The sequence below is a fragment of the Oscarella lobularis genome, chromosome 10 (assembly GCF_947507565.1).
Source record: "Oscarella lobularis chromosome 10, ooOscLobu1.1, whole genome shotgun sequence".
Taxonomy (NCBI): Eukaryota; Metazoa; Porifera; class Homoscleromorpha; order Homosclerophorida; family Oscarellidae; genus Oscarella; species Oscarella lobularis.
In genome coordinates this window covers 726,560-747,564 of record NC_089184.1, presented here as the reverse complement: position 1 = coordinate 747,564, position 21,005 = coordinate 726,560, and the positions used below count along the sequence as shown (strand labels likewise).

General features: G+C 47.6%; 5 protein-coding genes and 2 long non-coding RNA genes across 9 annotated transcripts; 2 read left to right on the top strand and 5 right to left on the bottom strand.

The window, feature by feature from the left end:
* Positions 1-102: 102 nt before the first annotated feature.
* On the top strand, positions 103-1,002 carry LOC136192541 (uncharacterized). The gene is made up of 2 exons (XR_010671160.1): positions 103-257; positions 669-1,002. It is a non-coding gene; the product is annotated as an uncharacterized lncRNA (long non-coding RNA).
* On the bottom strand, positions 959-3,220 carry LOC136192540 (uncharacterized). Its single transcript, XR_010671159.1, has 2 exons — positions 1,754-3,220; positions 959-1,701 (listed from the first exon to the last, which is right to left on the bottom strand). It is a non-coding gene; the product is annotated as an uncharacterized lncRNA (long non-coding RNA).
* A 155-nt stretch (positions 3,221-3,375) lies between these two features.
* LOC136192430 (ceramide transfer protein-like) lies at positions 3,376-6,647 on the bottom strand. The gene is made up of 14 exons (XM_065981032.1): positions 6,134-6,647; positions 5,914-6,030; positions 5,659-5,766; positions 5,475-5,589; positions 5,036-5,340; positions 4,882-4,974; positions 4,743-4,823; positions 4,608-4,694; positions 4,462-4,551; positions 4,327-4,395; positions 4,206-4,269; positions 3,933-4,144; positions 3,745-3,871; positions 3,376-3,680 (listed from the first exon to the last, which is right to left on the bottom strand). The coding sequence occupies exons 1-14, from the start codon at positions 6,356-6,358 to the stop codon at positions 3,553-3,555; spliced, it is 1,821 nt and encodes a 606-aa protein (XP_065837104.1). The 5' UTR covers positions 6,359-6,647; the 3' UTR covers positions 3,376-3,552.
* On the top strand, positions 6,465-7,982 carry LOC136192435 (coiled-coil domain-containing protein 122-like). Of its 3 annotated transcripts, XM_065981042.1 has the most exons (8): positions 6,465-6,835; positions 6,884-6,902; positions 6,954-7,067; positions 7,127-7,208; positions 7,270-7,405; positions 7,453-7,560; positions 7,615-7,671; positions 7,719-7,982. In XM_065981042.1, the coding sequence occupies exons 1-8, from the start codon at positions 6,623-6,625 to the stop codon at positions 7,845-7,847; spliced, it is 858 nt and encodes a 285-aa protein (XP_065837114.1). In that variant the 5' UTR covers positions 6,465-6,622; the 3' UTR covers positions 7,848-7,982. The 3 variants fall into 3 exon arrangements, with proteins under 3 accessions (XP_065837114.1, XP_065837113.1, XP_065837112.1); XM_065981041.1 differs by having other exon boundaries at positions 6,884-6,899; positions 7,453-7,671; XM_065981040.1 differs by having other exon boundaries at positions 7,453-7,671.
* Positions 7,885-9,204, bottom strand: LOC136192436 (eukaryotic translation initiation factor 3 subunit J-like). Its single transcript, XM_065981043.1, has 10 exons — positions 9,176-9,204; positions 9,040-9,125; positions 8,936-8,990; positions 8,802-8,887; positions 8,683-8,741; positions 8,588-8,631; positions 8,413-8,534; positions 8,305-8,362; positions 8,182-8,255; positions 7,885-8,125 (listed from the first exon to the last, which is right to left on the bottom strand). The coding sequence occupies exons 1-10, from the start codon at positions 9,183-9,185 to the stop codon at positions 8,015-8,017; spliced, it is 705 nt and encodes a 234-aa protein (XP_065837115.1). The 5' UTR covers positions 9,186-9,204; the 3' UTR covers positions 7,885-8,014.
* Positions 9,195-19,356, bottom strand: LOC136192429 (spatacsin-like). Its single transcript, XM_065981031.1, has 40 exons — positions 19,139-19,356; positions 18,890-19,089; positions 18,514-18,834; positions 17,710-18,463; positions 17,532-17,652; positions 17,336-17,477; positions 16,870-17,276; positions 16,741-16,812; positions 16,578-16,685; positions 16,447-16,518; positions 16,136-16,387; positions 15,940-16,084; positions 15,607-15,886; positions 15,322-15,549; positions 15,158-15,264; positions 14,779-15,095; positions 14,637-14,715; positions 14,413-14,578; positions 14,099-14,355; positions 13,933-14,044; positions 13,716-13,875; positions 13,298-13,664; positions 13,068-13,243; positions 12,822-13,010; positions 12,650-12,757; positions 12,432-12,597; positions 12,156-12,379; positions 11,964-12,101; positions 11,761-11,913; positions 11,537-11,704; positions 11,363-11,482; positions 11,032-11,307; positions 10,789-10,984; positions 10,570-10,734; positions 10,253-10,503; positions 10,043-10,205; positions 9,918-9,988; positions 9,709-9,858; positions 9,493-9,647; positions 9,195-9,433 (listed from the first exon to the last, which is right to left on the bottom strand). Exons 1-40 carry the CDS (start codon positions 19,339-19,341, stop codon positions 9,247-9,249), a joined length of 7,926 nt encoding a protein of 2,641 aa, XP_065837103.1. The 5' UTR covers positions 19,342-19,356; the 3' UTR covers positions 9,195-9,246.
* LOC136192434 (glyoxalase domain-containing protein 4-like) lies at positions 19,354-20,983 on the bottom strand. Its single transcript, XM_065981039.1, has 11 exons — positions 20,838-20,983; positions 20,732-20,781; positions 20,538-20,658; positions 20,409-20,474; positions 20,266-20,353; positions 20,163-20,213; positions 20,030-20,109; positions 19,881-19,973; positions 19,714-19,827; positions 19,577-19,663; positions 19,354-19,511 (listed from the first exon to the last, which is right to left on the bottom strand). The coding sequence occupies exons 1-11, from the start codon at positions 20,922-20,924 to the stop codon at positions 19,425-19,427; spliced, it is 924 nt and encodes a 307-aa protein (XP_065837111.1). The 5' UTR covers positions 20,925-20,983; the 3' UTR covers positions 19,354-19,424.
* Between the last annotated feature and the right edge of the window lie 22 nt (positions 20,984-21,005).

The following is a 21,005-nucleotide window of genomic DNA, read 5'->3' as shown; positions in this document are numbered from 1 at the left end:
ATTGTCCCATCTTAGGATTTAGGGTCGTCAACAAAAAGAAGGTAAGAGATTGTAATCGTATGCGAAATTGCCTAATAAATTTTCGATGTATATAGTGATCACCTGAGTATCCGGGAGGTCGCAGCCACGTGATCATTCGAACAAGGTTCAACGCCAACGTCACAGCTCCGGCCACGGCTCCTGTTTCTCCCTCTTTTTCGGGTGTTTTTCACTTCACAGTGGCCAGCGAAGCGACTACGAAGACTACAGGACTGCAGGTGAGTTGTTTATGCAGCGATTTCGGGCGCGCTGATTCCAGGGGGCCCTTTTCGAACGAACTCGCTTCTCTTCGTCGTTCGTTATCCTTTTCTCTTTCTCCTTTGTTTCTACTCTTCTATTGCGTTCTGATCGCGGACCCCGTGGAATGCTTTTTCGCGTCGAAGCTGATTCTCGTCGAAGCTGATTCTCGTCGAAGCTGATTCAGCAGCTTAGACTTCTTCTTTGTAACGTTCTTCGCTCTCCTATACGCGTTGCGCTTGTCGCTTGTCGTTTCGTTGCGAAGGGGTCTCGCTGACGTTGCATGCAACGGTCCTCGTCGAAATCGAACGCCTGTTTGCTTCGAATGCGTATGAACGTTCCTCGAAAGGGGCCCCGGCGCGTTTTCTACTTCTCTTTTTTCTGAATGACAGGCAGTTTCTCTCGGCGTTCTTCGAAATAGGCTTGTGAATCGTTTCGAATATCATGAGAATGAGGTAACGCCACAGAAATTATTTCTAATTAATTGCTTGTTTTTTTTGTAGGAAATCCGGGGTCCTGAGCAAGACCCTTTCAAAAAACTGCTCTTGGGGGTCCTGAGCAAGACCCCTTCAAAAAACTGCTCTTGGGGGTCCTGAGCAAGACCCCTTCAAAAAAACTGCTCTTGGGGGTCCTGGGCATGACCCCTCAACAAAAACTGCCTGAAGCGAGAGGGGAAACTATGTTCAATTTTTTCAAATTTTTATTAAATAAAATGTCTGTACCATGTCTCTGGTTTTCCTACGCTAGCCTACCCTACACCTACACCCAGCCAACCTAGCCTACCCTACCCTACACCTAGCTAACCTAACCTAACCTACCCTACACCTAGCTAACCTAACCTAACCTACGCTACACCTAGCTAACATACGCTAGCCTACCCTACACCTAGCTAAACCTACGCTGGCCTGCTACTACCACGCGCGCGGTCCTACCACTATGGCTACACCTAAACTGAGTCTAATCTAGCGTCGCGACGTACACACCCGGATTTCCTCTTCCTTCCCGCCCCCAAATGCGCTAAAAAAGCATGCACTACAAAATTTCGAAATGCCATGCAGTAAAAAATATCGAAATGCCATGCAGTAAAAAATAACGTATTTTTCATTTTGATCCGTCGATCTAAGGAAAACGCACAAATACATTTCGTTCTAAAGCTTACGGGGCTCTTCGCTCTTTAGCCGGTTTCTTTCGGTTCGCGAGTCGTTTGAAAACTCGGAAGTCCTGAGAACGAAGTGTAGACGCACGCCGACAGATTCTAAACGATAGCATACTTTGTCTAAAAGCAACAGAAGATCGTTTCGCTCGCGGAAACAGCGAAACGACGCGAGAGGAAGCGGACGATGAAGAAAAAGCACGACAGGCGACCTTACGTCATGCCGTCCTGTACCAAAAAAAACGAAGTCTTTTTTCGAGAAGCATTATCTCCTAGGAATAGAACTCAATAGAAACGCCGAAGCCCTTCTAAACTTCAACTTACTTAGATCGGCGATTTGTCTTCGTTGGGATCGAGCGAAGTCTCGACGAAGACTAAAGAGGCAATCCGAACGTGTCTAAACGTTGTTTAAAAGCAGCAGAAGTTCCTTCGCCAGCGTAAAACGGCGAAAAGACGCGAGGAAAGCGGACGATGAAAAATGGCTTTGCACACGTGGGTCATCTGACATGTGTCACGTGATCACAGCGCTGTCCCGTATAGCAAAGTTTTTGAAACCCTCTAAGGGCTATATCAGGGTCCTGCCGAGAATTTTTTCAGTGTGGGAAGAAGGTCTGGAAAATTGTCCAAGACACTTTTATGAATCGTCTCAGGCAAAATTGTCTTGGACCATTTTCAAAACTGTCTTGGACCATATTTAAAACCATTTTAAAAATTGTCTTGAACGTTTGAACGGGAAGAAGGCAAAGGCATACGGAGAAGGCAAAGGCATAGGGAGAAGGCAAAAGGCATAGGAGAAGGCAAAAGGCATAGGAGAAGGCAAAAGGCATAGGGAGAAGGCAAAAGGCATAGGGAGAAGGCAAAGGCATAGGGAAAAGGCATAGGGAGAAGGCAAAGGGCATAGGGAGAAGGCAAAAGGCATAGGGAGAAGGCAAAAGGCATAGGGAGAAGGCAAAAGGCATAGGGAGAAGGCAAAGGCATAGGGAAAAGGCAAAGGCATAGGGAAAAGGCATAGGGAGAAGGCAAAAGGCATAGGGAGAAGGCAAAAGGCATAGGGAGAAGGCAAAAGGCATAGGGAAAAGGCATAGGGAGAAGGCAAAAAGCATAGGGAGAAGGCAAAAGGCATAGGGAGAAGGCAAAAGGCATAGGGAGAAGGAAAAAGGCATAGGGAGAAGGCAAAGGGCATAGGAGAAGGCAAAAGGCATAGGGAGAAGGCAAAGGCATAGGGAGAAGGCAAAGGCATAGGGAAAAGGCATAGGGAGAAGGCAAAAGGCATAGGGAGAAGGCAAAAGGCATAGGAGAAGGCAAAAGGCATAGGGAGAAGGCAAAAGGCATAGGGAGAAGGCAAAGGCATAGGGAAAAGGCATAGGGAGAAGGCAAAAGGCATAGGGAGAAGGCAAAAGGCATAGGGAGAAGGCAAAAGGCATAGGAGAAGGCAAAAGGCATAGGGAGAAGGCAAAAGGCATAGGGAGAAGGCAAAGGGCATAGGGAGAAGGCAAAAGGCATAGGGAGAAGGCAAAAGGCATAGGGAGAAGGCAAAGGCATAGGGAGAAGGCAAAGGCATAGGGAAAAGGCATAGGGAGAAGGCAAAAGGCATAGGGAGAAGGCAAAAGGCATAGGAGAAGGCAAAGGGAATAGGAGAAGGCAAAAGGCATGGGGAGAAGGCAAAAGGCATACTGTAGGAGAAGGCAAAAGGCATAGGGAGAAGGCAAACGGCATAACGTTTTAGTAGTGTATGGGTCGGCGATAGACGAGTGAGGGTCGGGGCCGACCCATGCCGACCCACGTGGGCAGAACCCTGTATATGTCTTCAAGATCCCTACGAAAAACAAATCAGAACAACCTCAAGCACTAGCTATCCAGACATACGGGCATCAATGGGTGTCCCTGCATTTCTAATTCATATTCAAGCTCTACCTAACGTAGCTGATCGTGAAAGCACCGTGACGTTGAACTTTACTGCTGCTCTGCTTCTTTATTGACCTATTTTCTCAACTAATCCATTTCTAAGATTTGCTCCTACTAAACACCAATCTACCCAGAGATGGGTGCCGCGGGTTTTACAAGTGTTTACAAGAGAAGAGTGCGTCCGTCCATTTAGCCAACAAAATTCTACAAATCTCGTCTCACAGAGCAATAGACTTGCCCGCACTTGAATTTTGAGCCAGGGATGAAATCCGACGCAAGAATTTCGGAGTCTCGCGTTTGGAAACTTGGCGTACGGCCGCAGCGGGGGCCCATCCACCGGGATTAACTAAAAAAGAAAAAAAACTATCATCAGCTTTCACGAACGCGCACCCTCCGCGATCCTAACGTACTGTGCGCCGAGTAAGTCAACTTGCAAGTGATGTCATCCCGCGTCAAGTCGGTCCCGGCCTCTCTCGGCTGAATGAACGTGAAAGCGACGAGAGCGACGTTGATTTTACACCGAATATACTTATTCGACTAGGAACGACCCGTTCTGTTTGTCTCGCGTGCGAGATTTCTTTCCCCCTCCCCTCCTTACCGGTGCCTGATCGTGGTCGATGGAAAAATTGCAGACCATCCAGCCATGAGATTCCCCGTTGACGTCGAAGTCTCGATGAGGCTTGACGGGACGCATGTGAGAGACGAAGCACGTGTCGCGTTGCGACGACGGCCACACGCGCTTATGTAGCTGGTGATAGATCGTCGTGTAGCGATTCAGCTTCTCCAATATTCGAACGGTATCGATAGTGGCTAAGAAAAGAAAATAGAAAAAAAGGGGATGAAGAAAAATAGCCAATTCAATTGAATTAACCATCGTATTCCTTTTTGCAGTCCTTGTCGAAGAAGTACTGGCACAATTCTCGCGCGGTGATGCCCTGGGAAGATATTGATTGTGCTCACAAAGAGTCCTCTCTCGCCCTCTCTTCGCTTACTGGGATTGTGTGTTGAGCTTTCAGCGGATCCAGAACGACTCCGCCTTCTTCCAAGTCGCGTCGATAAATCTGAATTGAATTATTATACGTTGCTGGCCCTGAGAAAAGATTTTTTTTCTTCTCTGAGTTCTTTACCTTCATGTCGCCGTCCTCGTGAACCAACGACCAAAATTGATCGACACGTTCGTAGACAAATTTCAAATTCTCTTGAATTCGCTCTTCCACCTAAAAAATCACAGAACCATTGAAATTCGCGGAAAATTCCGTTTATCGATACGAACCATTTCAGATAGGCGATTCGGCGTTAAATACTCCAAATCGCTCACGTCATCGCCATCATTCGCAATGGGATGCGGTATTCTCTTCTCCTGCATGTGAGCAGTCTAATCTAATAATAACCGGCTAAGACTGCGTACCTCAATAGCGTCTTCGTGATCCAAGGCTATTTCGACGGCATCAAAAAATTCCTCGTCGTTCAACGCACTATGAGGTCCTTCCTGAGAGATTTTAGATTCTAATAAAAAAAATCGCGTACGCGCGTACGCTCGCTTTTACCTCGTAGTCGGGACTCGCGATGATTCCTCCTTTGCGTGCGTGAGCCAACGCGATCTTGTGCTCGTCGTCCATTCGCTGCCTTCGATCTTTCTCCTAGAATAAATTACCCAATTTGACTCTTGCGTAATTACGACGTTCCCGTATAGGCGCGCACCTTCTTGAGCCGTTGTTTCCACTGCTCCTCTCTCTTATTCATCATGTCGATGCAGTTGGAGAGCGAGGCGAGAATTCCAGCCGTCGTCGCCTTAAACGTCGTCGCTTCGCCTTTGAAATCCGTGACGTTTCCGACGAGTCCTTTCGAAACGGCCGCCGCCACGACGGCAAACGCATTCGTCTCCTTGTGAGGGATCGACGGGCTTCCGGGAAGCGACGTCGGCGTCGCCGAACCGCTGAGAGGGTTCCCCGTGCCCGTCGAGGAGGCATCGGCTGTGTCGAGATTTTCGCCACCGGCACCACCATCTAGATACGCGAGTAAGGGTGGCGAATATCAAGGCTTTTGTAATAAAGAGGTGCAATGGAATAGTGTAGTGTTGGAAGGAGTTCGTGTCTATGCGTACTGAGAAGTGGCTACTAATGTGCGATATGTTTTTTACTTGACGCTATTTCGCTGCACGAGTCGAAGAACGACTGAAGAACGTCGACTTGCTTGCACAGAATGTCTCGATACGTTTCCATTTCGTAGAGTTTCTCTCGAAGATGTTGAGTCCGCTAAACGACGTCACAACAACAACAACAAACCGTGCGAGTGAATGCGATCGACATTAGCGTAATGCGTACCGTGAGTGAAGAGGACGACTGTTGGGAATAGGTCGACGCGATCGAGAGACGCGAATCGTAGCGATGCAAGCTCGTTTCCGACGCGTACGCCGACTCGGAGAAGCTTTTCTAGACAATGGGAAGAGACGATGTGTTTACATTGCTTAGAATTTTAAAGAGCGACAACCGCGTAGAGTCGTAGTGTCTTTTTTTCCCAGTCACTTCGCCGACGCACCGGCGTTTGACTGCGATATCGGCCCTCGTCGCTTTACCTACCTTCGTCGCTTCGAGCGCGTCAAGCCAGGCCTTTCTCTCGTCCGAATTCGCCGCTCGCAGGTAGAAAACGCTCTCGTTAATCGCTATATCGAAACGCGCGTCGTCGAATTCGTGCGCCTACACAGCCAAAAAAATCGCGTCTCAAAAAATGCCAAAAGACGCCTAGATAGCAGGGCCCCCCTTTCCTCGCCACGCCGCGTGCACGCTCTACAGTACTCGCCTTTATAACGGCGTTCTTCTGTATCGCCATCGATCCGCGACAACCCTGCTCCATGTCGTCGGCCGATTTGTAGTAGGACAGCGTTCCATTCGATAAAACGAGCCAGCGATCTTGCCAGCCGTGAAAGAAATTCGTCCACTTCGATAGGCGACCTCGATGCTCGGGTAAACGCCGCGATTCGACGCAGTCGTCGTCCGAGAGATCGTCCGACGAAGGATCGCACATATTTAGAGGCTCCTCGGCGGTGCTACAAGGCAGGCGAGGTCGCGCTCTGGAGCAGATTCGTTTCGCACGCGCGCTATTTCGGTTCGAAAGCGCTCTCGATCGAAATTTTGGCGTCGAGCCGAGGTTCCTCTTGCGCTTGCGTAGAAAGTCGCGATCGCGCTCGAGTCGTAGAAAGCGTCCCCCTTGTTCGTTAGTGGTCACAGAAACGTCGTCGTGTTGTTCTCGAAACGCTATAGTCAATGCTTTTCTTCGAAAAGGAAGAGAATGGATTCTACAGCTATGAATGACGATGACGTCATGGTGATAGACAAGACGAAAGGCGGGAACGGAAGTGATTGCGCTCGCGTAATTGACGACGTCATCGTTCCAGCGGAAGGCAAAAATTCGACGAATAAGATTGCCGACGAATTGGAAAGCGTGCACGATGAACAGGAAACGGAGCTGCAACAGAAAAAAAAGACGTTAGCACAACTCGAGGTAAAGCGTACTGCTCGTTTGGTCCAGGTTTGTAAAAATCTGTTTCAGGTCGATATTGAGGAAGGTAGTAGGTAAAAACTATTTTTTTGAGTCGCAATCAGAATTTCTTTGCCTGCAGAGGAGAAAAGGAGAGGTTTGGCATTTCTACGTTTAGCTCAACATCGCGAGAGCGAGGCTTCGATTCGACGACATTTGACTGAACTCTCTTTCGAAGAAGAGACAAAACAGAAGGGTTGGTTGGTCGTCCACCGACGGAAATAAAACGTGGACGTTATTTTTTGTGGGGAGTAGAACTTAGAAAACTGTTGCGAGCCAAATCGGATTCAAAAGCCAAACTTCATCGTGAGGAAGTCTTAGAAAAGGAAGAGGCTCGGTCAGTGCTGAAGCAGCGATTGGCTCGCTGCATGCAGTACAGTAGTATCAGTACCTTCCAGAAAATTTGAAAATTATCATCAGAAAATGAAGGAGCACCACCGACGAGTTATTGGCTACGAGAAATCGTGTCCTCTAGAACTTGAAATTGAGCGTCTCGAAGCAACTATTCTATCGCTTACCGATGAGAAAAGCAAAGTAGGCGTTCTCGCTTCTGTCTCTTTACTTATTTCTATCTGGATAAGTTCTCTGAATTTGATGAAGACAAAGATATTGCAATGCAGGCAAATCTGATCGAGTTACAGGCAAGAAAAGCCGATTTGTTGCTCGAAGTCAAAAGCAGGGAAGACGCAGTAAGAGAACCGTTGAGACAGTATAGAGTCAGTTCCTCACTTTTGACTAATCAGCAACGCCAGCTAAAAGACCAGGAGGACAAACTAAAATTCAGAATTGAAATGCTCCACGTAAGCCAATACTCGACGTTATTGTTAATAACTTGTACGTGTACCAGCGTCGCAATCAAGCTCAAAAAACCCGACTTCGACGTCAGATAGAAGACCGAAAGGCCAGAATAGCCTACTGGCAAAATGAAGCATTTCAACTGCAAGCTGCCATAGAGGAAATTAAACGTGTAAACTAATAACAATATAACCTGTTAGCGAGCCTGAAACTTTAGCTAGTGTTGTGTCATTGAATCACGAGGCAGTTTCTTCTAGTAATAAAGTGCTATCGTAAGACGGCGTCAAGTGCGAGTCACAGTCATATCATTGAATGCAAAGGGGCTTCAACTGTAGATGGAAAAGTTGACTACATAAAATCGTCATAATCGTCAACGTAATCGTCATGGCGTTCCATGTCCAGTTTACTCACTGCTTTACCGGAAACCAACGCCTTTCCTTTCTTTTTCGTTTTCTGCGACTATAATTAATAAAACATAAATGTATTTCTCGTATCACTGTCCGTGTTGGCTGCACCTTTGCTTGCCGCTGCTTCTCCGTCGCCAAGGCATTCAGGGAACTCGCAATTTGCTTTATACTTTCAACATTCACTGCAACAGAACCGTCCTACAGTATACGGAATGGTCAAAGCGTTCTTACACTCTTCGCAACAGTCAAGACAAAGTCGTTGCAAAAAAGGCAAAAAGTCGGACCTTTTCTAAGAGCCAAACTCACAAACATTTTCCATCACTCGCAGTCACCTCCTACTTCATATTGTAGAATCTTTGCGACTATTGCCTCCCGCAATTTATCAAATCCGTCCGCGTCTGTTGGATTCATCAACTCAATAGGAACCCGTTTTTCCTTCTCGCCCTTCTCAGCAGCTCCACCTTGAAAGAGAAAGTCTAAAATTATGCCATCAGATATCTGTTATTTAGCTCACCGAAGAGATCTTCAGCCATTTCCAAATCAGATTGTCTTACTAGTCTAAAGGATGATGATACTATCAGTGCTGGAATTTCAATTTCATCTCCTTACTCTTCGTGCCGCCTCTTCTCCTCCAATTCTTCCTCGGCAGTAAGCCGTCTACTCTCCTCCTACAGTACAAAGATTTGATTATTTTTAATTAAGAAAAGACTACGTGACAGAACTCTCGCCTTTTTTTGGCTTTCCGCCTTTTTTAGCTCTTCGAGTCGACGCTTCTCCTTCTTCTCGTCTATCCTTTGCTGTTTCGTCTTTTTCTCTGTAGCGTAGACTGTTATTTCCTAAAAACGCGCGAGGGGTCCCTCACCCGATTTGACTTCGGCTTGCGCTTCCTCTTCGCCACTGCTGACGTCCCACGAGTCCTGTGCAATTGCTTCGCCACGTCGCAACGTCGCACGAGGTCCAACTCACCTTGACGTTGTTCAAATCGGCGTCTTCGCCTTCCCACTGATCGGCAGGAGCCCCAAAGTCAGTGGGTGGTTTAAAATCCTCTTCATCTAACGCACAGGAGATAGAAGAATATGCGGAAGCTAGGCAGTGCACCAACCCCAAGACATGACGCTAGCTGTAGACGATCGCCCGTATAACTCAAGAATGCGCGTATACCGGATGTATGGCCTAATCTCCGAGACTAAAAACGTCGCTCAAAAATTCGTCTCCTTCTTCTGCGTTCAACGCGGCGACCATATCGTGAAAATTCAGCTCTTTTGCAAATCGGTATTTCAAGTGGACTTTATCAATGGCATCGAGAAAAGCCCGCATGTTTTTCGACGCAGAACTCGATCGATGACTGTCACGCTTATACCTAACATATTTACAGACAGTAAAACTTCTGAAAATAACTTTGCTCTCTCTCTCTCTGACTTTGTGACGACTTCTCCGCAAATGTTGGCGGACGGAAACGTGCAATTGAAGTCGTGGAAATAGTTTAGATTGCCATTCAAAACCGCCTGATGATAGACGGGTTCGATCCACGTTGCCAACGATGTCATCCTATATCCCTGCGCAATAATAAGACTCTAAAATAAAACAGCTTGCGTCTTTAATTATTCCCCTTTGGCATCTTTGGCAGATGTTTACCTCGTGGAAGTGCTTGTGCTCATTGAGTAGCTTTTTCACTTCGGCATCGGAGAGCGTAATGACTCTAATGTCGCTTGAAAGCAATTTTGACTGGAGCAAGACCAAGTGAGCCTTAGCTCGACACCGTTGCGCATTTCGCAAGCATTCCTCCTTTCGTTGCACAAATGGGTCAATTTGTTAGAAATAGATTTTTTCAATCAACCAATCACCTTGGCAAATTTGTCAGCTGCATCCGTATAACGACGAGCGATAGCCGACAGACGCTGCTTCATACTCGATTCTAAGTTGACAAGAAATTCACGAAGAAAGATATTCTACGCTTATATTCGTCTACCCATGGGAACTCCATGTAGATCCGATAGATCACTGTCGGCCTGATGCTTATCGAGAATGGCCATCATTCTAAACATCTGAAGATGATGAGCGACCAGTTCCTTATCCTCCCTATCTTCGGGACGCCACAGATATTCCAGAAGAGCTCGTTTAAGCTTTTCTTGCTGAAAAAAGTTTTTATGCGTTTGCCACATAGAAATGCGACGGTTACCTTGAAGCTTCGTTTGCTTAGTAGAAGCTCGAATTTGTGCGCTCTTCTCAACTGATCCAAAACGTACGACATCTCTCGGTATCGGCCAATGCCGTCGAGAAGTCGTATCATTAATTTGTATTGCCCTGCCGAAGCGATGGCGGAAGTTCTCTTTCGGGACAGTCTCAAAACAGCCGATATGCCCTCCATATTGCACGCAATCGTGTGACAGTCGTGCGAAAGAATCATCAGCTCGACTTCCGTAGTCAATGCTGTAAAAGAAAAAAAGATTCGACTATAAAATTTAGCTAAATCGCGACGATAAGTCTTTTTCGCACACGAAACGGTTGGGGGACTGTTGGCGTTTCCCACCGTGACGGCCGCTTCCAAAAGCCGATTTCCGAGCAGCGACTGATCGCTGCAGAGACTCGCCAACTTCTGAAACTCCTCCGCCGAAGACTCGGGATTATATATGACACCGCTCTTCCCCGGAGACATCGAACCTGCGGACGAGACGTTGACTACTTTTTAATCTTTCGCTTTGTGAGCTCTCTCACCTTCGCCGTAGTGCACTTGCATCGCTTTGACGATGCCGTCGGCGAGAAAGCCGGCGACGTTCGCCTTATCGAGCCCGGAAACGTCGATAAACGACTTCGCTTTGGAATACTTGTGAACCATGCCCGAGCTGAGGAGTCGCGAAAGGACGTCAAACGGATGTTGACTCAAGACGCTTTCGTACGGCATACGCAACAACTGAAAAAAACACGACGATGAAAAAGAGTGAAAAATTCGATTTTTACCAGAGCGATTTCGTATGAAATCTTTGCTCGATTGCAGCACTGTTTGCCGTGATTGCACAGCTTTGTCAATGTTTTCAAGAAAACAACCGTCTCGCCGGCTTCGCCGTAGCCGAGCGTCCACTGCTCCAACGCCGCCGCCGCTCTCTTCGCTTTCGGCTCGGCGGACGTCGATGGAGAAACGCTGTCGCCTTCGTGCATTTTTTTGTATAAGAGATGTCGAACCGACGGATCGAGCTCGGCGAACGACATTTGGCCCGATGCGAGACGAAGACACGACTAAAAACGGGAAACTACAAGACGGGGTAGAAACTATTTACAGGCGCCCGATTACAATGACATATTCGAGATCGGCGGTGCTTTGACCGAAGTAGATAGATAGGCGACAGGCGTCGGAAAGTTCCTGACAATCCAAAAGATTATTGATGATGTCCTCAACAGCGTCGCGCTTCTCCTACAGAAATTAAAAGTGTACTGAAGGTGTACGTCAAATAGAAATAATGGTTACCTCGTGAAGGATTTCACCGTCTACTTCTTGAAGATTAGTATTCGACCATCGTTCCATTTCCTCGCTCAGCAGCACCGATTTCGTGTCTCCTTCGCGAAGCAAATCGCCACGATTTTTTTCGCTAACCCAGCTGCGTTTTTCTTTGCTGAGAAGCGCCGCGTTTTTACCCTACACGAGACACTTCCGCGTTTGGAGACGTTTTTGATTAGAAGACTTTAGAGTACCTCTTCAATAAACGCGTCTATCGTTGCGAGCCACATTTTCTTTTCAACATCGCTCGTCGGCGAGCGACCCGATTTCTCCTGCCAGTGCAGAGCCAACGAGAACAATCGCACTCGTTCCATTGTCGTCAAATGATAAGCGGAATCGGCCAATGACTAAAGAAAAAATAAAAACAGGAATCTTGTCCGACTATCGTCTAACTTGCCTCGAAAAAGTTTCTGCCCGCTTGACCACTGCAACTTCGAGACGTTAATTTGGTGTGACATCGTAACCAAAACTCGCTACGACTTTTCACCGAGTCCCACATCTCGGATTTTCGAAATTCGTCCAACTCCACGGAAACCTAAAACAGCTGCAACCTAAGATCCACTCTTTTTTTTCAGGGAGCACAGCTGACCTCTTTCATAGCAATTTCATCTGTCGCCAGACCAAGAGCATCCGAATAATCGCGTGCCAGATCAAACTGGCGTCGCTCAATCATCTTTTCGAGTACTTTCGGATGACTGCTAAGCACTGCCTCGCTCCAATGTTTCTTCTCTTCGTCTTCCTCGGTAATTCCGAAGTCGAGCTCGGCTTTTTCCATGATCAAAAATACGGAATACAACTTGGAATAGTCGGTAACTAAAGACGATAACATTGCAATAAATCGTTCAATCCCCTCCTTTGTTCTCACCGACTGTATTGAAATTTTCCCCAAATTGGCTGTCGCAAAAAATTCGCAACAGGCCATTTCGCTGCCAATTGCTGGTGCATTTCTGAAGCATAATTTCGGCGATTTCATTACAGATAATCTCGATCCATTGACGATTTCCAATCAATCCAGGCAATTCGTCTACGGACTAGAAGAACACGTCGATTTAGAGCAAAAATCAAAAATGATATCGACTCAACCTCGTCGAGACGAGTAACGAATTCCTTTAGGTACTCTATGCTAGCAAGCAAGTCCATTTTCAGCACAAACGCTTCGTGAAATTTCAAAAAATAAAGCAAGATATTTTCCTAAAAAATCCAAACAGCCAATCAAACGACTCGCACACGCACAAAAGTGCAACTCAGCCCTTACCGTATCAAAATAAAAGAAGGCTAACTTCATAGCAGCAGCGACGGTAGGACGACGTCGAGCGGCGACAAGCAAAAGATCAGAAAGATCCTCCAGTGACCGGTGACTCCACTGAATTGACGATTCACCGCCGCCGCCTCCGCCGCACGTCGTCCAAAGCCAAATGTATAAGCAATCCAACACAACGCTTTGCTACGAAAGAAGACAATCAAACCCCCTTTTCCCCATTCCCACGAGAAATTTTTCTACCTGATAGCAGGACGCTAGAATGGCCAACAGGGGTCGATTGAGAGCGACGGCGTGGGCGAGAAGCGCTCTCCACGGCTCGGGATGCGTCTCGCAAGCGAATAGAACGTCGAAGAGATTCTCGGGCAACTCGTTCGCTACCAAGGGAACGGGTCCCCCATCGAAGTCGCTAGCATCTTCTGCAGGACGGATCACTTGAAAAACGAACTCCAATTCCATTTTTTTTTCTTTACCGAAATCCGAAGTGGGTTCAGACGCCGGATCTTTTCGCTGGACTACGGGAGAGATTTGGACTTCTTTCTTCTTCTCCTCTCGTTCGGTTGAACGCTCTTTGCCGTGCTTCTTTTGCTTTGAATTTACCCCCATTCGCATGTAAAATCGCGAGCGAGGATCGGCGTCTGGCTGCGCGAACGCTTCCTTTTCTTTTTTTTCCTTCGATCGTTTCGCTCCTTCGGCCTTGCCTCGCTTCGTTTTCGGTGTGCTGCTACCGCCGGTTTTTTTCCTCAGCATTTCTGGAGAACTGGAGATTCTCTCCAAGGCAAGACGAACGTGTTCTTGAATATCGACGTTGGTGAAATGGGCATTGATGACCGACAAAACCTTTACGAAAAGATTAATCCCTCCCGCGAGAACAATTTCTTTGTTTCTAACTTGTTGAATTTTGAATTGGTGTTCTTCGGCGTGGCAAATGAAATCGAGCCAGGAGTTCACCTTCGCACATTCAATCAGATATCCGGTGCTCAAATCGCGACAGTGTTGTCTGCAGTAGATCAACACTAGATTCCAAACGTCAGCCGCTGCGAGCGAGGTCCTGCGCGATAATATGGCGTACGTACGCGGCCATCATCATATCGGTATGGATTATTACCTGTCCAATCCTTCCTGTTTGATTTTTATTCTCGTTGCCGTCTCCAATCTTTTCACAATTCTATCTTCCACGGACACGTCGTTGGTCACAAAAACGGCCAAAAAATCTTGAACTAAAAATACGCGATGACGCAACGAAAACATCGCCGCCACAATATCTCGCTCACCTATCGCCTCTCTGCTAGAGTACACATTCTCTTTGTCCTTCTCTTCGATTGCCGTTCCTACGACGACCCTGTTGTCGCCGGACGAGCTCCTTCCATCCAAACATTCCAGCAGCCTGATCGCCGCCTCGATGTCGACTCGAAGTCGACAGCTATCCCGGCCCAGCATTTCCACGAAAGCGACGCAGGAGGCAGTCACGGACAACTGGTCAAAATGCCTCAAAGCCATTCGGCTCGCCTTCGACGCAGCCGCCTTGGTCCTTGATGAATCAACGGTACTGACGGAGCAATAGAAAAATATATAATAAATGAAGCACCTCTTTTGTCCGGCGACTCCATCGGTGAAATAATGGCTGACGAACGTCGCGTAGGCAAACGACGGTCTGCCGTGTCTCAAATAATAGGTGAATGGCAAACGTTCTTCGTGCGAGAACTTCGTTACGAGAAACGAGTGGGAAAAGTGAGGCAAATCGGCGAGAGGATCTAAGAGACCGCGGTACTCTTACGCGAAATAAAAAAAAATCGTTTATCTCTCTCTCACCGTGAACAGTGATATCGTGTCGGAGATTATTGGTAGATTGCCATTTAAAAATTTGATTAATCTTCAGCGGAACAGCCCCCTTTGGGGGGAAAAAAAGGAAAGAAAACGTGAGATCTTTTATCTCCATAACCGTTGTCTTTACCTTAAGGAGATCATAAAGGGTGACGTCTTGTTTCTCAGCCGACGATTTATGCAGTGGCGGTTGCACGGGAAAAACGGCGGCGAGCAGCTTCGGATAGGGCGCCAGAGTGCGCTTCAGAACGTCGGCGTCGACAGACCACAATTCCTTTCGTTCGTCTGGGGTCATGGCATCTTCGATGGTTCCGGGTGCGTACATGAGGGTGGCGACGGCCATCAGAGGACGGCCCAATTCGAGCATCAATGAAACGCACGCGTTTTCCACCCCGTTGAACAGGAGTCGCGCGTTCGCCAAGCTCGCATCCAACACGGATTGACAATCTGCGAGATATACGAGCTCGTCGTCACGAAGTGCATATATACGGTGAATGTTGGTTGTTTACTTAGGGGCTGGCAGGTGACTAAGCGAAATTTCGTCAGGACGTCAACCCACGGTTCAGACGTCAAAGGTACAGCCAATTCGTTAAATTCGTCAGAAGACAATCCAAGTCTAAAAAATTTTCCTTGAAATTCCTTCACTAATTAATTAATTAGGAATTAAACTTACCTGTAGTGATCCATGTAGGCGTACATTACGTTCACTAGCCTTTGTTCTACGCACAGTGCGAGAAAGTTTCGGTGAAAAGTGAGCAGAAGAGGAACGCCGCCCTGCTGCTGGCTCGACAGAAGAGCGAGAGGATGATGACAATAGCGAGAAATCAAAGTCAACGCTCGAGCCGTGCGTCTCAGCAGAAGAGAAAACGACGCCAATTCTTCACCGGTAAACTGCCCGTGACTAAAAAACGAAAAAAAAATAAAATCGAAAGACTCGATTTCGCCTATCGTCGCGCACCAGGCGAGTTCGTCGAGAACGCGCTCGGCGACGAATTTCGGCGAGAGCGGAAGCGTTTTCCACACGCTCGACGGCAAACTCGGAATCCGAGTCGCGTTGGCGTCGTTGTCGTCGTCGACGTCGAGATTGCGAGCCAGAGCGGCGGCTATCTCTCCCGCGCTGACCGAATGCGGATCCAACGAAGGCAGAGAGACTCCTATCTGATCGACGAGACTCTTCCAATCGCCGCGAGCGAAATAGTAGGCCCATTTCGATTCGACGCTCACAAATTGATCGATTTCTAGTTGAAAAAATTTTTTGGTGTGGGATTATCGTTTATCTGTAATGGCGTGCCTTTTTCGTGCGACGAATCTTGCTGAAATCGTTCCAAAAGAACGCATTCTCTCTTCTCGAGATCGAGACTTTTGAACCACGACAGCATGAGTTGGGAATATCCGTACGATTCCTGAAAAGGAGCTTCGGGAGAAGATTTCACCGACTAGGAAAACGAAAAAATTCGTTCATTTTTTCACCACCCAAATCGCTTTACTTTCAAGAGATCTTCGGCTGCAAACGGCAAAATGTCTCTCGCTTTTAACAACAACTCGCTCAATTTGAATCGGAGAGGCGGAAAAAGTTTGGGAACGAAGAATCCTGTCGTCGACGACTCCTTTCTTTTTTCGATGAGACTCCTCGCCACTTCGTAGTCCTGAACGGTGTAGAACCGTTCCAATATGCGTATGTATTCGATCAACTCAGAATCGGCTCTCGACAAGCAATCGCTCTTAAGCAGTTCAAGCGCCTAAAACAAACAAAAGAATCTCGTCGGTCCCACAACAAAAAATCGAATCAAATTCGTACCAGAAAATCTCGAAGAGGTGTATAAATTGTGCTGAAGCATATTCTCTCCAATTCGACCAGAACATTGCATCCCTTATAGAAAAATGAGAACTTTTTTAATCAAAAAATCGATTTTTCGATTAACAACGCACCATTCCCTCGAGCAGCTTCTTTGCCACGGACACATTCCAATCGAGCAACGCTTGAAGAACGTGTTTCATTCCAATAGCAAGCAAACTGTCCAGAGAAACTTCCTTCTCCTAGTCAATATTCTAACCTTCGTCATACGCCAACCCAATAACGTGCGGAACTCACGCGTCGTTGCCCTAACAGCCAAGCCTGAATGACTGGCAAGGAATTCTTCAGAAAACCGTCTCGAACGACGATCTGAATAGCAGAGTCAATTGAAACGACGCTACTAATGATCTCGTCCACAGCGCTTACGTCGACATCCCCGTTGTCCCAGTTTTGCGTCATATCCGTTCTTTCCTTGACAACGCTTCGTTCTGTCGGCGAAACGGAACGATCCTGAACGAACTTTCTCAATTTCCCCAAATATTCGGCCAATTTGTCGAGGGGAATTTTGCTCTCCTCTCCATCCGCAGTCGAAGCGTCTCCCCCCGCCGCCGTCTGATCCTGCATGAGATTTCGAAGAAACTGCAACGTGACGTTGAGCAACTGTTCGGGAAATTGACTCTGATGCTGCTTCCAGTGATTCTCCTCCACGGCGCGCGTCAGCATCCGAATTGCCGCCTCCATCTGATCGGGAGCCAACGGCGGAAGCTGCGGCGCATTGCGAAAGATTCTCGCCGCCCGAGACGCCTGTTCTCCCGACGCCAATTCCCTGCAACCTAAAAGATAAAAAAAAACGAATTTTCTATATTTCGACGCTCGGATTCTCCGGCTTTGCCTTGGTGGAGAAAGAATGCGATTGTGTCGAGTTGCCGATGACCGAGCGCTTTTTCCAGCGCGTTCAAAGGCAGAGAGTATCGATCCCAATGATTGAGACGACACAGCGTTTCGGCTAGCTTGGCGTTACTGAACAAAATAACCTAAGAAAAAAAAGAGGTTACAGGTATAAAATATTAGCAGAACGTCTTCCGTGCCTTGTTGACTAAAGCTTCTTGGGAGATGCCTACAGCCCAAGCCGAGACGCTGCGATTGTTCACGATGCAGAGAGGCGACTTGTGAAGAGGAATCTGCGCCAAAACAGTCGGCTCTCCAAATCTAGTATATACAATGAATCAGCAATAGTTCAAGGTCTTCTTTTCTAAAAAAACTCACGTGTGCTTGACTCCAGGTCCATCCGACTTGAAATCGCGAACGTACAAAAAGCCGCACAGCGATTCGTCGTCGTCGTCCTTGAACAACTGCCGTCGCGACAACGGAGCGACGAAAACGATCAGCGCCGTCGCGTCGAGAAAGACTTCCTCGACGACGAAACCCGTCTCGACGTCCGAAAAATCGGCGGCCACGTGCCAGGCGACGACGACGGAACGACGATCGTCGAGAACGTCGGACGAAGTCGTCGTCGTCTTCGACGAAGAAGATCCGAATGCAATTGCTCGAAAAAGCGCGGCAAACGTTTCGTTGGAGTCTCGATCCAACTGCCTGGACTGCGTGGATCGCGATAAGTTTTTCAACACGTCTCGAATTCGCGACGACGACGACGACGACGACGACGACGACGATTTGCGCTCGACTCGCGCGATGTTTATTACGGCAGTCGACGACAGATTCGTCGTCGCTTTGCGAATCGATTCCATTTCCCTGCGGAACCAGACGTCGCCCATTATTTTCGAATTCGTCATCTGATCGTCGTCGTCTTCGTTCCATTCGTCGTCGTCGACGTAGTCGAAGCGTCGATCGTCGACGCTTTCGGACCACAGGGACGAGTTGAGGTGAGTCGGATAGACGCGAAAGTACTCTTCAATGGAAATGAGATAGACGCGATTGAGCGACGTCGAAACGGCCAAACGAGTCAGAGAAAAATCGACGGAAAGACGCAGAAACGTCTCGTCTTCAAGAAAGGATACACCTAAAAGAGAATATAGGTACGTACCCTGTCTTTATTTTGCTAGAGAATACCCTTTTCCTTAGCAAGATACTCTTTCACGTTGTAGACTCCGACGGGAGCGTTTCTCTCCAAGTGATACATGATGACAATGCCGGCATTTGTCAAGGCGAACATCAAACTGCCTCGACAGCAAATTTCGACCGGCGACGTTCCGTCGGCCGTCGACGTCGACGCGTCGTTGATCCAGGTGAGAGGTTGATCCAATCGAACGCACGCCTTTAGGACGCTCGACGACGCCGACAAAAAGAAAACGGCGACAATCTTCGAATCGACGAGGAGGCTCGTTCCCGAATGAAAACATCCAATCATATCAATCGTTTTAAATGGAGATTCTATATATAGGTATATATATGTCAATAAGTGAGTTTAGGTTTTTTTTATCTCTACCGATGTATTTTCGTTTCATTTGAAATTTCATGTCTTTCGATGTGATTTTTTGAACGCAGCGAAGCGATTCGGCGTCTTCGAGATCGGCGGCGTCGGCGTCGAGGTCCCACAGCGCGAGCGAACGATCGTGCGCGAGAACGGCGAAGCGAACGCATTTTTCTACGTTTTCCGACGTCGCCGACTCGTCGAGAAGCGCGAATCTATTGCATTTGCATTCGATCCAAGCGAGACGTTCGTTCGGTTTTCTACCTTCGGACTTTGGAGAGGATTTTCTTCGCGAAATGGCCGTCGTCTGTCGGAGACTCCAATTTGCTGGCGAATAGGTCGCCGTCGGCGCGCAGAAACAGTAGGAGACCGCAGCGAGGATCGATGCCAACGTGCTCGTAGTCGGCGACGTTCAGACCGGGTCTCAATTGCGTCAAAACGACTGGCAACGAGAAGTGAGACGCCATCACTAACGCGAGTACATCACGAGGGGGGATTTCATATGTGCACGTGAGCACGTGCACTGAAACACAATAAATACTATATTTTTTTACTGCTTGTTTGGGGCAAAGACCATTTTCGGCCTCACGCCCTCGTCTTGGGCGAACCACTCATCACTCTTGTCCTCACTGATTGCCTTATTTTAGAAATGCAAAAAAATATTAGAAAAAAATAGTTGTGCACAATTTCTCGTTTCAGCACCTTGTCGAGCTCTTCTTCTGCTTTCGGGTCCACCTGCGAAAGTTCCTTGAAGGCCTCATCACCAACAAAGCAAATCTCGTGACCATCCTAATACAATGTAATCAATATACAAACACACGGGCAAATGCAGTCCTTACAGGATCAGCAAGAATAACGACCTGTACCGTCGCTTTTCCTGGCGTATCCAGACTAGTCAACGGAGTCAGTATAGTATAATTAGCCGCCTTTATTGCAGACTCAATTTCTGGCAGCTAAAAGCCATGAACACATAGACTTATTAATAATGCACCACTAAAAAACTCACTTCTGAAGCAGGACAGCCAATAGCAATTCTCCCAAAAGACTCGCCATGAAAGACAGGCGTTCCTCTTTTAGTTTTCTTCAGCATCAACTTGCACTGAAGAACCAGTCTTAACTAAACGCACTTAGGAAAATCCAATGTATGCACTCTACTTGGCTGGTGTCATATCCAAGCAAGGCTTCTTTTTTGCCACGCACAAAGACCTGCATTCCCAGCAGTTTAGTCCAGTAGTCTGAAAACCGCACAAATCAGGACGTGTGGAGCTCGGACGCACGTCCTACATACCAACTGATTCCTCCACATTACTGCATAGCAACATGACGTATCGGATTTTTTCTACACGACATGAAACAACCCGAAATTCCTCTGCTAAATTATTCAACTCTACCTGTGCCTTCTGGCTCTTTTTCATCTATGAAAGCAAAGCTATACTGCTCCGGGTCGCGAACGTAGAAGAGAGCGCCCGAGTCTTCATCCTGAGTGTGAGAACATTTAGTGCACCAAGATTATTTTTCAGCTGCTCCATATCACATCTTGCAGGCGATATTTCAATTTCTTAGCATTGGGAACAAGTATAGGCGACTGAATGCAGATGTGCTAATAAGAAAATAGTCAAATGAAATGCATTTTTGGAAGACTGCTTTAGGCTCTCTGCCTTACTCCAAGATCGTCTCCCGCGACGTAGTTTTTCTTCCCGTAATTGTACGTCAATTCGAAGACAAAGTTTTCGTCCTCCTTCCCGTAGCCGACCATCGTTTTGCTCCACTTCCCGTCGTACGGGCTAAGGAACGAGAAAAAGAGCACGCGACGCCGTTTGGCTTTCTTCCTCGAAGATGAACCTGTGTGTGGCTTACCCGTTGCAGGAGGCCTTGCATCCTTCCTCGAATTCTTCGTGTCTTAGCACCTGCCACAAAGGAATCGTCTTCGCATCACTTTCGCTCTGGATCGCTCGAAGCTGACCTTCATTCCGAGAATATTGCGATAGAATGCCATCGACGACTTGCGATTGCCCATACGAAGAACGAAATGTAGCATCCGACGAGACATGATCGAGCTGAGCGGATGTGTCACGAGAGGCGAAAGGAGCGAGTACGGGTGCGCGCTACCCATACGGGGGCACGGGGGTAC